The sequence below is a fragment of the Mytilus trossulus genome, chromosome 10 (assembly GCF_036588685.1).
Source record: "Mytilus trossulus isolate FHL-02 chromosome 10, PNRI_Mtr1.1.1.hap1, whole genome shotgun sequence".
In the NCBI taxonomy this organism is placed as follows: Eukaryota; Metazoa; Mollusca; class Bivalvia; order Mytilida; family Mytilidae; genus Mytilus; species Mytilus trossulus.
In genome coordinates, this window is record NC_086382.1 from 54691502 (window position 1) to 54706053 (window position 14552).

A 14552-nucleotide genomic window follows, 5' to 3' on the forward strand; every position below is an offset into this window, starting at 1 on the left:
CAAATTTGATTTAAAACAATATAAAACATTTATCTAAACTATCAAAAGTCTAAAATAAACAATGAACAGGGCACATAATATGAAAACATGTTGCTTATTCGTTTCGTATGCATTTTATTCTAGAGGTCATCTAATTAACTATCGAGTTGACCTCTAACGTCATCTAATTACCATATAAGCCATATAAACATACATATATACACATGGAAAAAAGTATTGCAACACCAAATTGAAATTGAAATTAAACAAACACTCTTTATTTTTTTGTGATATAATTTGGTAAAATAGAACTAGTTAAACATTATTTAAGTATCACCTGAGTTTAATCAATAAATATCGACTCGATAAGTTTTTATCTGCACAATGCAGCTACTGTACCCGTAAACAGCAAAACAGATGTTTTTATCCTCATTGTTTTCAACACTTTAAATAACTAAGTTTTTAAAGTTATGTGATTGACACCTTGTAATTGGTCCTTGTCAACAATTAACTGCAGCACGATGGCAGATTATCAGCATAAGAGAAGCAGGGATGTCGCTATAACAACTACACGTATTGTTGGTCATCACCATTCCACTATAAGTCGTTTTGAGAATTAAAATCAGCAATAAACGCGGTTGAAGTCCTTCCGAGATAATGAAGACCCCCTATACCATTTGCTAGAGAAAATCAAGCATACTGAAGAATGGTCAGAAAATAACCCATTGCATACAAGACAATCCTAAAAAGAGAGTGGTGGCCATACAGGAGCCTTTTAACAAGAACTGTTCAAGATCAACTCATCGCTACTGGTTATCGTGCGATAAGACCATTTCGGAGACTTTTGCTAACGAACAGACACACAGTTGTCCGTATCCAATGTAATGGAGAGCTCGCCAAAGTTGGAAATTAGCATCGAAGAGGAAGATCCAATGTTCAAATGGAGTTTTGTTCATCTTCCTTGGCCCGATCGTAGCCGGGATTGGAACCATATCGAGCATATATGGGACACTATTGGGCGGAAAGTGCGCGAAAGGACACTCCAGTTCAAACATATCATGAAATAAACAATGCCCTTCATCAGAAATGGTTGCTGCTACCTTAGCAACAAATAAGTCGATTTATGGCAGGAATCAGAAGACTTTAATATGCGGTTATCCGTTTGAATGGAGGCTGCGCACAAAATACTAATTCTTTGGCGTATAACGATCAACCACGATGTGAACAGTCATCTGAAGATTAATTTTGAAATGTTTGACATTGTAAAGATCGACTACAGTAAAAGTTGTAGAATGCATTTTTTGTACAAAAAACACTTCATTTTGTTATTAAAATTGTGGTTATATAAATCATTTTTTTTCAAACATTTTTTGTTCGTTTCAATGCCAATGTTATCATAAACTATGTTTCAATAATATTATACACATATTTTATTATATTTCATCCAAAAAAGAGGCTGGTTTTTCAAGTTTAAAAAATCAAGGTGTTGTAATACTTTTTTCCATGTGTATAGATATAAATAGATTAAGCAAACTCGTGAGTTTTCTATGTCTTTTTAATTTCATATAATAGATGAAAAATAAATGTTTACCACCATGTTTACTGGTAGAAGAAAGAGTTTATGTGGATTGAATCAGTCAATCAAATGATTAACCTTTGTTTTACTTTCAAATGTTGACAATATTTTCCTTTAAATAACTTTACACATTCAATTCACATGTTATCCGTCTCAAGGTATCGGATTAAATTGACGTTCACATGAATACGGGTTCAATGAGGTCGAATTATTCACTTGGAAGTGAATAATTCATAATCAATATTTTTAAGCTTATTTTGGCCAAATTAACCCATACTGGCTGCTAAAAGAGAATTATTATTTCAATATTTCCATTTCATTAATGATTGAGCAAAAAAAATATGTATATATTACATTTTTTATATCTCTCGTAGCTAGTGCCCCTTTAAAAGTCAAATTTCTCAGAATTATTTATATGAACCATTTTCTAGAGTTTGTTGTTTGGTTATACAAACCTCTCTTTTCAGTATTACACAAAATCTCTCTTTTGATTTCGTTGCAGATCGTATTTCAGTAATAGCGATGATCTCATAAAATGGGATGCTAAATGTAATCTGAAAAATAAATAAGTTAAAATAGAAGAGAGATAAATGGGGAATGTGTCAATATGGACACAGATGATGCCTCAACAACATATGCATATAAGAGGGTAATTTGTGTTTTATACATTGATTTTAATGATTTGCAATAAAAATAAGTGAACATTTTTAATTCCTTCTTATAAAAGCATGTAAGATATGAGTCGTAGGAATACACCGAAATGTAACCATAATTTAATTTTCATTGGGCCCCAATCATAAAAAAAACAAAAATGTGTCCAAAGTACACGAATGCCCCACTCGCACTTTCCTTTTCCATGTTCCATGGACCGTGAAATTGAGTAAAAATCTAATTTGGCATTAAAATTAGAAAGATTACACTATTGAGAACATATGTACTAAGTTTCAAGTGATTGGACTTCAATTTTATCAAACCCAACTTTGACCAAAAACTTTAACCTGAAACTCCCACTTTCATAGTCTATGTTTAGTGGACCGTGAAATTTGGGTCAAAAGTCTAATTTGGCTTTAAAATTAAAAAGATCATATTATAAGCAACAAGTTTACTACGTTTCCAGTTGATTGGACTTCAGCTTCATCAAAAACTACCTTGACCAAAAACTTTAACCTGAACGGACGCTCAGACGGACGAACGAACATAATGCCCCTCTACTATCAGAGGTGAGCCATAAGGGCATAAAAATGGTTGCGCACTACAGTTATCACTCTGTCTATATGTTTATCACACTTTCCTACGTCGCACGGCTACACAAGTTTGAGTATGCTGATTAAAATCAAACGTAAACACAACATTACACATACTGTAAACCAACTAATTAGGCCGTGTTCTCATTGACCTAGTAAACTCGGTGTTGTGTAAGTGTAACTCACACATAAGCTAAACAAATTTACGTTCACATTGATAAAACTCAATGTTTACATGTAGTGTAAGTCGTGTTTTGTCTACACGCAGTCGATAGTCGATGTAGGCCTTGTGTAGGTTAAGTGTACACAAAACTAGGCATTCAGAACTTAAATTTTCCCGTGTATATTTAAAAAAGAAATAATTCTTATATTAAATTGATACTTATCGATTGGACGTGCACACTGACAGAAGTATTTGCAACTGGTCTTTATACTCAAACAACGATTCACTCAGAAATGCATTACTGAAAAAGGGTGAGGTTAATTGTTTGTTTGTGTAATATCTCAGATCCGTTAACATACAATTAGAAATAGAAAAAAAAAAACATTACACCCTCTCTTTGCCAAATACACCTTGAAGAAAAAAAAATACCATTTGAAACAAATAGAAAAGATACAAATGTAGTGATCCTTAACATCGTTTTTCTTCGTCTGTAAGCACGCTGATGGCGAGTCTGCGTTTTTAATGCATAATCGAGACATCTTTAAATTACTGCAAATCATCCAAAATGACTTTTTTAAAGGAGCAACCACTTAACTTTTAAAATAAAGGGGTGTTCTGAGTCTGAGTTTTTTCTCGCGCGAAAGTTTATAATTAGTTATTTTTTCGATGGTACCAATTTAATATTTAACACTTTAATGTATGGGGAAACTTTGGATTCAGCATATTTGTTCATTCTTATCATCTGTCGTGAACGATCCGATTTTTTTTAATCAAATTGTGGGAAAATCCATCCCCCCCCCCCTTTTTTAAAGTCAAATGGTCGTTCCCTAACTGCTAGAAAAGTTGTTCGAAAATTTGAATTCGGTTCTATGTAATGAACATCTAAATGACATATGTTTACAAGTGTGAACAAATATTATGTACAGGTAGCTAAGGCAGCAACCATTTGATTTTCTGGGGTGGGGGGGCTATGGTTTTTTTTTCTGGCAGAATTTTTTTTCGCGACATGTCGAAAACAATTTTTTTCTTTAAATTTTTAGCCTTACATATAGTGGCTGCTGAGGGTGAAACAAACAATCTTTTTTTTTCTCAGAATTAAAAACAAAATTATTTTTTTCTCCAAAAACTGGAAACAAACTTTTTTTCAAAAAAAAAAACATACCCCCCCCCCCCCCAGAAAAACCAAATGGTTGCTGCCTAAACAAGGTGACTAGGTGTGAACAAATTTAATGTGAAACTAGTAAACCAAATGTAAATAAATTATGTTTACTGTACATAGCGTTTGGTGTGAACACGCCGGTCTTATTTTCGTGAGCGATTTTTTTCACGACTTTAACAAGAAGAAAACCATGAAAACTATCGCGAATATAAATCGTCGAGAATATGTGAAACTTTAATTTGTCTTTACTCATCTACATCAAAATTTGAGATAGCGAAATTAATTCGCTGTGAAATGGGATAGAAAGGGCTAAACATGAAATAAAGTATTCTCGAAAATATGTTGGTTTACAGTAACCAGAGGAATCGAAAACGTGACTAGCCTTATCAAAGATTCCTATGAGCATTTCTGCGACATTGTACAGTGGTTCAGAACATATTGAAGGTTTGTATTTCCCCTTTTCATTGCTTTTGGGTTGATTTGGGAAAAAAAGTTAGATTAAAGTTGGTATTTACTGTTATCAGCATTCTTAATTTGTTGTGAACTGTTTTTGCCAAAATCCAGGTGTTGTTAATATGTAAAGGGACCCTATTATCACTCCCCTGCTAGAAAAAGGGTTATAAGTCTCACTCTATGTTTGATAGTTCTGCTTAGTGTGTTCATTGGTTGATATGGTTACATAGCTTTATAAGAAGATTAAAAAGGACCACAGGTCTGGTTTTATCAACTGTGATAATTTTTTTCTTCCTGTGGTTGCAAAGATAACAAGAACTATCTTTAAAAAGGATAAATGACGTATTTAATTTAGAGTATATGTTTAAAACTATCATTTCGATAACCTTCAGAAGCACAATGACTTAATGATGCAGGACCTCTTTATTTAAATCTCCACCTGAATGTAACTACAAGAAATTCTTTACTAAGTCTGGTTATATAAAGGCAATACTATATAATGTTTTCTCTGTTTGTGTCCAGTATTCTCGGTCCTCGTAACTTTCTGTTTACATTCACCAAAACCCCGCGGAAATCTCACATGCGTAGGTGCGTTCTTAAAGTCATGTACGTTCGTACAACAAAGTTTACATTTAAAATTATATAATTGTCCCGAATAAACAGCTGTCATGGATGCAAAGAGCTATTGGAGAAACAATTAATTTAATAAAAATATAAATCTTTGTAAGATCTAGTTCAAATATTTATAGTTTTTCACTTGCTTTCCATCACGATATAATTTACGAGACGTTTTTTTCAAACACAACCAAATCACCCACCATGACAGCATTTTGTTCAATCACAGAAAGGATTTTCGAGCATGCGTATTCTGTTGCCATAGTTAAGTGTCCTTAAGTTCAAAGGGCACCAACCGAAACTATTCCGACTACGTCGGAATAAAAACTAGAGGCTCTAAAGAGCCTGTGTCGCCCACCTTGGTCTATGTGCATATTAAACAAAAGACACAGACATGACAGATGGATTAATGACAAAATTGTGTTTAGATGATGGTAATGTGTTTGTAAATCTGACTTTACTTAACAATCTTGCTACTTACAATTTAAACTATCTATATAGACTTGGCCCTTTAGATACAGAGCAAAATATTTTGTAAAAATTCCAAATTAATGAAAATTGGTAAAAAATGACTATAAAGGGCAATAACTCCTTAAGGGGTCAACTGACCATTTTGGTCATGTTGATTTATTTGTAGATCTTACTTTGCTGATCATTATTGCTGTTTACAGTTTATTTATATCTATAATAGTAACCAGGACAATAACCAAAAACGGCAAAATTTCTTTAAAAATAACCAATAGGGGGGCAGCAACCCAACAACAGGTTGTCCGATTCATCTGAAAAATTCAGGGCAGATAAATATTAAAACTTGATGAACAATTTTCAATGTGTCAGATTTGCTCTAAATGCATTGGTTTCAGAGTTATAAGCCAAAATCTACATTTTACCCCTAATAGTATGTTCTATTTTTAGGCATATTGGCCATCTTGATTGGTTGGCTGGGTCACCGCACAAAATTCATAAACAAGATACCCTCATAATGATAGTGGTTAAATTTGGTTAAATTTGGTTAAATTTAACCCAGTAGTTTCAGAGGAGAAGATCTTTGTAAAAGATTACAAAAATTTACGACAAATTGGTAAAAAAAAAATTACTATTAAGGGCAATAACTCATTTAGGGGTCAAAAGACCATTTTGGTCATTATGACTTATTTGTAGATCTTAATTTGTTGGACATTTTTTGCTGTTACAGTTTATCTCTATCTATAATAATATTCAAGATAATAACCAAACACGGCAAAATTTCCTTAAAATTGCCAATTCAAGGGCAGCAACCCAACAACCGATTGTCTGATTCGTCTGAAAATTTCAGGGCAGACAGATCTTGACTTGATAAACAATTTACTGATGTCAGATTTTTGCTTCGGTTTCAGAGTGATAAGTAAACATCTACATTTTAGCCCTATGTTCTATATATATAGCCATGGCGGCCATCTTAGTTTGTTGGCCGGGTCACCAAACACATTTCTGTGGCCAAGTTTGGTTAAAGGAGTAGGGGCTATAAGGGCCATTTTTGGCCCCACCCCCAAATTTCATTTAACTTGTAATGTTGTCAGACTATACCATAGACCTTCTGAAAATAATTGAATTTTGGGTCTAGCTCGTTTATTCTGTTGCCTAGCAACCAATATAATGGCGGAGTTAAACTCATCAAATATGAGTGTTATACAGCTTTTATATATCTACATTTGAAATTAAACCTGTTTTAAGCATGGTGTGAACTTTTCACTTGTACATATTACATAATTAAATGCACAATTTTGCCAAATGCACTGTTGTTTCTCCCTAGCAACACATCTGTGCCCATGGCAACTGCAATTTGCTTTCTATTTTACAAGATTTAATTTCAAATATTTTGCAACAGACGTACAATTTAAGATGCAAATTGTAAAACTCCAAAGTAAACGTTAAGGGGAAAAGCAATATTGAAACATCAACAAACAACAAACAAAACACTGGGTATTGCTGATATATACAGATTGTGCATTTAGTGCCGGGTGGAGTCTCACTTACTAGCGACAAGAAGAATAATATAAAGACAAGAACACATATTTAGCGCTAAGAAATCTTAATATTAATTATCTAAAATAAATAGATACAGACACATGCATTAAAGGGTGTTTTTAAATGTCCGTGTATTTCAATTACAGTAGTTATGTTTTAGGTAGGGGTTGGGGTTGAAAAAGGGGGGGGGGGGGGGGGGGTACTTTTATTTACAAGGTGATAGAACGTGCTTCTGGAATAGTTGACCTTTTTAAGCTTGAAATAAGTAAAAGGTTAAGAAAACTATCAGTTATATATGATAAGGACACTAAAGTTCCCATAACTTCTTTGACTGTCAACTTGTTTGGTGTTCCCGCTGTGTCCACATTATTGATGTATGTGCCTGTCCCAAGTCAGGAGTCTGTAATTCAGTGGTTGTCGTTTGATTATGTGTTACATATTTGTTTTTCGTTATTTTTTTTACATAAATAAGGCCGTTAGTTTTCTCGTTTGAATTGTTTTACATTGTCTTATTGGGGCCTTTTATCATGTTTATAGCTGACTATGCGGTATGGGCTTTGCTCATTGTTGAAGGCTGTACGGTTACCTATAGTTGTTAATGTTTGTGTCATTTTGGTCTTTTGTGGATAGTTGTCTCATTGGCAATCATACCACATCTTCTTTTTTTCTACTTTATCAGCTAATATTTTTCTTTTGACACTGAAGTATTCCTCTTCTACATAAAACCACATGAAACCAAATTGTTATGGGAAAAGTATTTTTCTTCCTACGCAGTATATTAAAAGGTATATATTTTGAAAATGTAAAACAGGGCGAGGTAACAAAACAGCGGCACCCCTATCAATTAATTATTGAAGTAAACCCCAACCCCACCCTCTAGACATATGTAGAGGATCGTTAGGGTTGACTTTTTGAAATTCTTCTTATTTTTATTATCTATTCCAGACGTCCAGATTTATAACCATATCATTCTATAGCATTAAATACTGGTACATGCTACTATCTCAAATAAATCTGTATTCTTAAAAATTTTCTATATTCATTATATTTGTTTTATTGTAGTTCTTGTCAAGTTTACTAGTTTATCTTTCGCATTCACTAATCTTAGTGTCGTATGACTTGGTCTGTGATAAATATCATGACAATATTTATTTTATATACATCAAAATAGTTGAAAACAAGAATGTGTCTTTAGTACATTGATGTCCAAATCACAAGACTAACAAAGGCCAGATAATCCTGAATTGGGACAGGCTCAAAAATCGGCGGCTTACACATCTTAAACCCCCTCTACCTTTACCTGTCTTTTGATCCATATTTATTTATAGATATACTAAATAGATATACCATTCTATACATGCATGCTCACACATATATTTTTGTATTATATTGCTATAAATGTTTAATGGAGAAGACTTCAAAAGTCTGTTTGACTTGTGTCTTAATCAATTTGTACTTTAACAAATAAAATAGGTTTAAACTAAACCTGTAGCCAAAGAAGAAAAAAACCAAACACACAGCAATATGCACAGTAATACTTAGTTCAAAAGAAGTCTGAGTCTGATGTCAGATTAAACAAACTTGACCGAAAACTCAAACCTGAAGTGGGACACAAGGACGATCGGATGAACAGACAAATGGACCACAGACCAGAAAACATAATGCCCACAAATGGGGCGTAACAACAAAACTGGGTCCATTTTTAAAATTACGCTTTATTTTTACACATGATTATAAAACTATTCAAAACATAACCTTTAAAATGGTAACAGACATGTCAGTTGCTTACAGACTTCAGGCACTTGTTTCTATGCATGAGAAGGTCAAATAACCATATATATATTATGCATGTATGTACGGATATATGGATAGTCTACCATATGCCGTTTCTGTTCTCTTACCATCAAATTTTCTGGAACTTGTTCTCTATTCTCATTACCATCATAGACATATGCAATTGGAATATAGGTAGATTCATTTTCAAAATTAATTTCGTGTTTCTTGTCAATTATGTGAATTTGAGCAAAATAATCTTTTAAATTTGCCCCCCCCCCCCTTTTTTCTTAACATAGATCATGGATCAGACCCTGATACGAGAGAGAGAAGATTGCCCCATTCAAACACCAGATTTTGAATTGATAATAAGCAGAAACATAAGAAATGTACAGATGTTGTTATATATTGGTCTATCTAAAATTCCACAATTAAAAAAAAATGTTCTCAAAGTTGTTATTGACTCCCTTACACATCGGAATTTTTAAAGACATTTACCGAGACATACTTATGGAAATAATATTAGGAATACATGTTACATTCATTACCCAAAAAATAAAGTTCCTATAGGCATAAGAATGTATAAACTAAACTTTGTCAGATGAATATGTCCAATTTGAACGGCATATTTCAGCTTTTTATTGCTCCGATTGGCTATGAAAAATAAAAAATAAACTATCGCACCAACCTTGCACCAAAAAAATATTTTGTCCAAAGTTTGATCTGTATGAACTTGTCAAAATGTTAAAATTTCTTATTGGTGCAAGCATGGTGCGGTGGTCAAAATTTAGAAAAACCTTCCAAATTTCTGTATTTTTGCTTATTTTCCCAATTATGACGTCATTTGCACCTACCATTGTGACGTCATTGAACATTTTTTTGTTAGATAAAAACATTTTTTTTAAATCATTGACTCATATTCTAATAATTTATGGAGAAAAATCTGCTCTGTTCGAATTTTTATTATCTTGTAAATCTGGGGCCATTTTAGGCCATTATAGCCCCTACTCCTTTGGCCCAGTAGTTTCAGAGGAGAAGATTCTGTAAAAGTTAACGATGATGGACGACGAGGACGACAGACGTCAAGTGATAAGAAAAGCTCACTTAGCCTTTTAGGCCAGGTGAGCTGAAAATGAAATGATGAAAAATATGATGCATGATTTACAACTTTAAGTAATTTTAGTCGTTTAAATGAAAAAGAATAACTTTACTGCTAAAGTGCACCGTATTTTAATACATATATTACGGTACCTGTCCAATTGTTTCAAAGTATAGCTGTTTATTTGTGATACTTATTTGTCCTTTGACTTCACTCTTGTCTTTTGGTATGTAAATCATAGGTATTCCTGGTGAGAAAACAAGTAAAATTATAATTAACTTAAATAATACAAATCAAGATATCAAAAGCTATTTTCAATTGTGAGTTTCTTCATCATGTCCATTCTTTGACGGTACTTTATCAGTCCACAGGCTAACATGACAGTAATAATTATTGACTAAGCTAAATAAATTCAATAAAAAAAAATAATATGAAATTGAAACCAACCTAAAAATGAAGCTGAAACTTTTAAATCTTGTCAACAAGTTGGAAGATCAAATTTATTCTATTTCTATTACCATTTCATAGTCCAGTCAAACTAAGATTGATTTAACCTCAAACGAATTGCAACAGAAAATGTTTTAGTCATCATCTATAGCATTATGCCCTTTATATACACAGAAAAAAGTCCCATAAAATCTAACTTAAGGAAAACTCAAAATCAACATTTTTAATTTCCTATTGGCAATAATGAGTCTATTTTAGTCAGTGTTTGGTTGATTTTCTTGAAATTTATGTAACGTATGATACTTTGATGGGGTTATAAGTTGGTATTTGACTATATCATATAATCTTCTGCTCATGAAATGTACAAAACCGAAGGGTTATGGGTAGTTTTATTTTTTTTTGTTCATTTTTCATTTTAGAAATTGCAAAGGAGAAGATCCAGTTAAACCCATTTTTGGCCCCGAAATATAGCAGTTTTACAAAATTGTTATAATGTAAACTTTTAGTTATTTATTGGACAGTAGAATGCTTCTGCTACACAAATATGGGCTGTTTTTGACTGCTAGTTTACTGAAATCTTCAAAATTCTAGCATTTTAGTTAAATTTTAAACGGTTTTCGGGTAAAACGAAAGTGGCAGCATTCTTGTTCATCCTTAATATTGAAATGATAGTTGTATTTGATGATAATACATAACATATATAAAGGTTCAGGATGAACACGGATGCGGCCACTTTCATTCTTGACAAAAAAACCTCTGAAGAGTGATATTTTTCGGTATATTTGGTATATTTTTCATATTTGAGCCTAAATCGGATCATTTTCAATGACTTAATCTGATAAAATCTTTCACATAAACTTATTGATTTAAATGAAATACATGTAGATACTTAAGTGTTTAAAAAGTGGTCAAAACCTTTCGACAGATGAATCTGAAATTTGAGGCCAAAATCAGTCCTTACCGGACCTACTTCTTTGATGGTTTGTGACCATTTTGAAAAATAATGTGAAAATTTGGTATAATAATTGTTTATATCTGTATATTAAATTTTTTTGGCGGCCATCTTGGTTGCTTGACCTGGTCACTGGACACATTTTTTAAACTAGTTACCCCAATTAACATTGTGGTCAAGTATGGATAAATTTGACCCATTAGTTTCAGAGAAGATTTTGGTAAAAGATTACAACCAGATGGTCTAATAAACTTAAATTTTGTTTTTGCCTTTAAGCAATTCACTATATATGCTGTTGAATATTTATCCTCTCAATAAAATGAATTTTTCTTTATTATTATGAAATCTATAATGAGAAAAATTGACCCCCCCCCCGTTTTTTGTTCAAATCCCCCTTTCCCTTATTCCAAAACAGATCTCAATTCAAATTTCTAATGGAGTTTGCAACAATAACTACTCATTTAAATACATCAAAAAATATTAAAAAGTGCTTGTTATCACTCAGTCTGAATGGTAAAGATTGTTTCAATTTATCAGTTGGCAGTAAAAGTGAATATACATTGTATATTGTATAAAACAATGATTTAAGTTGATTCAACAACTATTCTGGATAAAGAAAGATACAAAAATGTCTTGTTATTGCGCAATATTGCGCAATTAGATATTTCTTGCTATTGCGCAATACTGTGCAATTGAAAATACTTGCTATTGCACAATACTGTGCAATTGAAGATTTCTTGCTATCACGCAATACTGTGCAATTGAAAATTTCTTGCTATTGCACAATACTGTGCAATTGAAGATTTCTTGCTATTGCTGAAAACTGTGTAATTGCTAATTTCTTGCTATTGCACAATACTTAATATAATAATTTTGGATCCTGATTTGGACCAACTTGAAAACTGGGCCCATAATCAAAAATCTAAGTACATGTTTAGATTCAGCATATCAAAGAAGCCCAAGTATTCAATTTTTGTTGTAATCAAACAAAGTTTAATTTTGGACCCGATTTGGACCAACTTGAATACTGGGACTATAATAAATCAAATTGCAGATTGCTCTGAGGGATACGATTGCCATTGCTTTCATTGACACATGTATACATGAAGCTGGATAATATTATTTTCAAAACTAATTTAAAAGAGGGACGAAAGATACCAAAGGGACATTCAAACTCATAAATCTAAAACAAACTGACAACGCCATGGCTAAAAAATGAAAATACAAACAGACAAACAATAGTACATATGACACAACATAGAAAACTAAAGAATAAACAACACGAACCCCACCAAAAACTAGGGGTGATCTCAGATGCTCCGGAAGGGTAAGCAGATCCTACTCCACATGCGGCACCCGTCGTGTTGCTTATGTGATAACAAATCCGGTAAATAGTCTAATTCGGTAGGTCACATTCATGAAAGGGACGGGAGTTGTAGTTACGACGAAAGGAACATATCCGATTTGTGAAACGGTTATTCCATAACGGTCAACCAACTCGTGATGGCGTCCGTAAAATTTACGAAGGGATGATTTCAACTTCACCATTTGGAACTCTTGGTTTAATAGCTTCCTTGTGAGCAGCAACCCTCTATCAAGAAAATCATGATAGGAAATACAAGCACGTGAATATCGTATCAATTAGGAGATCTATACCCCGTATGCAGGTGCTGCTGGAATGTTTCTACTTAGAAATGGAAAGTTCACAATTGGAAAGCTGAAATCATCTCTTTTGTCGTAAAGTTTTGTTTTCAACCGACCCTCATTGTCAATTTCTAGATGTAAGCCAAGATATGAAGCCGACTTAACTGTATCTGTAGTATCCTTTATCTCTAGTTCGATGAGATAGATGCGTTCCACATAGTTACCAAATTTTGAATTATTTAGTGTAAGAACATCATCTATATAGCGAAAAGTAGAGTTAAAGGATATTGCTAACTTCCTATCTTTCTTCCTAAGAAGTTCCTGAATGAAGTCAGCCTCATAATAATACAGAAATAAGTCGGCAAGTAGAGGGGCACAGTTTGTTCCCATTGGAATGCCGGCAGTCTGTTGAAAAACACGTCCTCCGAACATGTCAAATATAATACACCTAATCGCTATTTATTCCATTCCGGAAAAGTTCTAAAATTACACAACTTTGTCATCCAGTAGAAGCTATCTGGGACCCTGTTTAAACAATTCACCATGCATGATACTTTTTAATGAGACCTGTTTAAACTACCGTAAGTACTTCAAACGAAATATTTTTTTACTTCATTTTTAATTTCAAAAAAAGTGGATCATACTATATCAAAGTTTCTTGATGATCACTTTCTAAAGTTTTTCCTCCCTCAGCTCACTGCTGATGACCTCCATTTTCGGCCCGCGTGACCTAAACAGGAAGTTGTATAAATGACTGTTTTTACAGGAATGGACTAAATAGCGATAAGGTGTATTTACGTAATCAAAATATCTGAATAGTTACAAAATAGCCAATCCCGGATACAAGTGTATGAACAATGTACTTAGGCATATTGTGTTTTATTTTTGTACTATCAATTCCAAGTTTACTTTCCATAGCAGTCACGAGAGAAGGTATTTCACTTTATATCTTATCACCTACATTGTATTTTCCTATGTTATTTCTAGGAGGAACCCCATTCCTACATGTAACTCTTTAAATAATTAATTTCCTTTGGGTCAGTGGTCATGACTCCTTTCCCTACACATTCCTTGGTTGAACTTGCGATCGTTTTTTAATATAATACGACGTTTATCGACAGAACGAGTTAATTTATATCGTTTATTTTGATCTCTCAGAATTGACGGAATTTACTTCCGGAAGGGAGACAACTGGAAACGATAACATGGAAGACTCCATTTCGCCTGAAGGGGTGTTGTAGTAAAAGCTCTATGATGTGGACTACATTTATTCTAATTTAAATGATGCATATGATTTAAAATTATTCAACAACAATTACCCTCATTATTTCATATCGGTTGAGAATAAGATTCTCTTATTGGATAAAAAGGGGTCACATGACATTCATTAATCTTCAGTAATAAATTTCATCGGCCATAAACAGAACAAAACAGACCAGAA

General features: G+C 33.0%; 1 protein-coding gene across 1 annotated transcript in view; it reads right to left on the reverse strand.

The window, feature by feature from the left end:
* The window catches only part of LOC134686355 (uncharacterized), a 114344-nt gene that overhangs the window by 67577 nt on the left and 32215 nt on the right, over nucleotides 1-14552 (reverse strand). Inside the window, exons 3-4 of the mRNA XM_063546030.1 lie at nucleotides 10221-10315; nucleotides 2011-2109 (exon numbers count right to left, since the gene is read on the reverse strand). Coding sequence (XP_063402100.1) covers nucleotides 2011-2109; nucleotides 10221-10315 — 194 coding nt within the window. The remainder of the gene's footprint in view (nucleotides 1-2010; nucleotides 2110-10220; nucleotides 10316-14552) is intronic.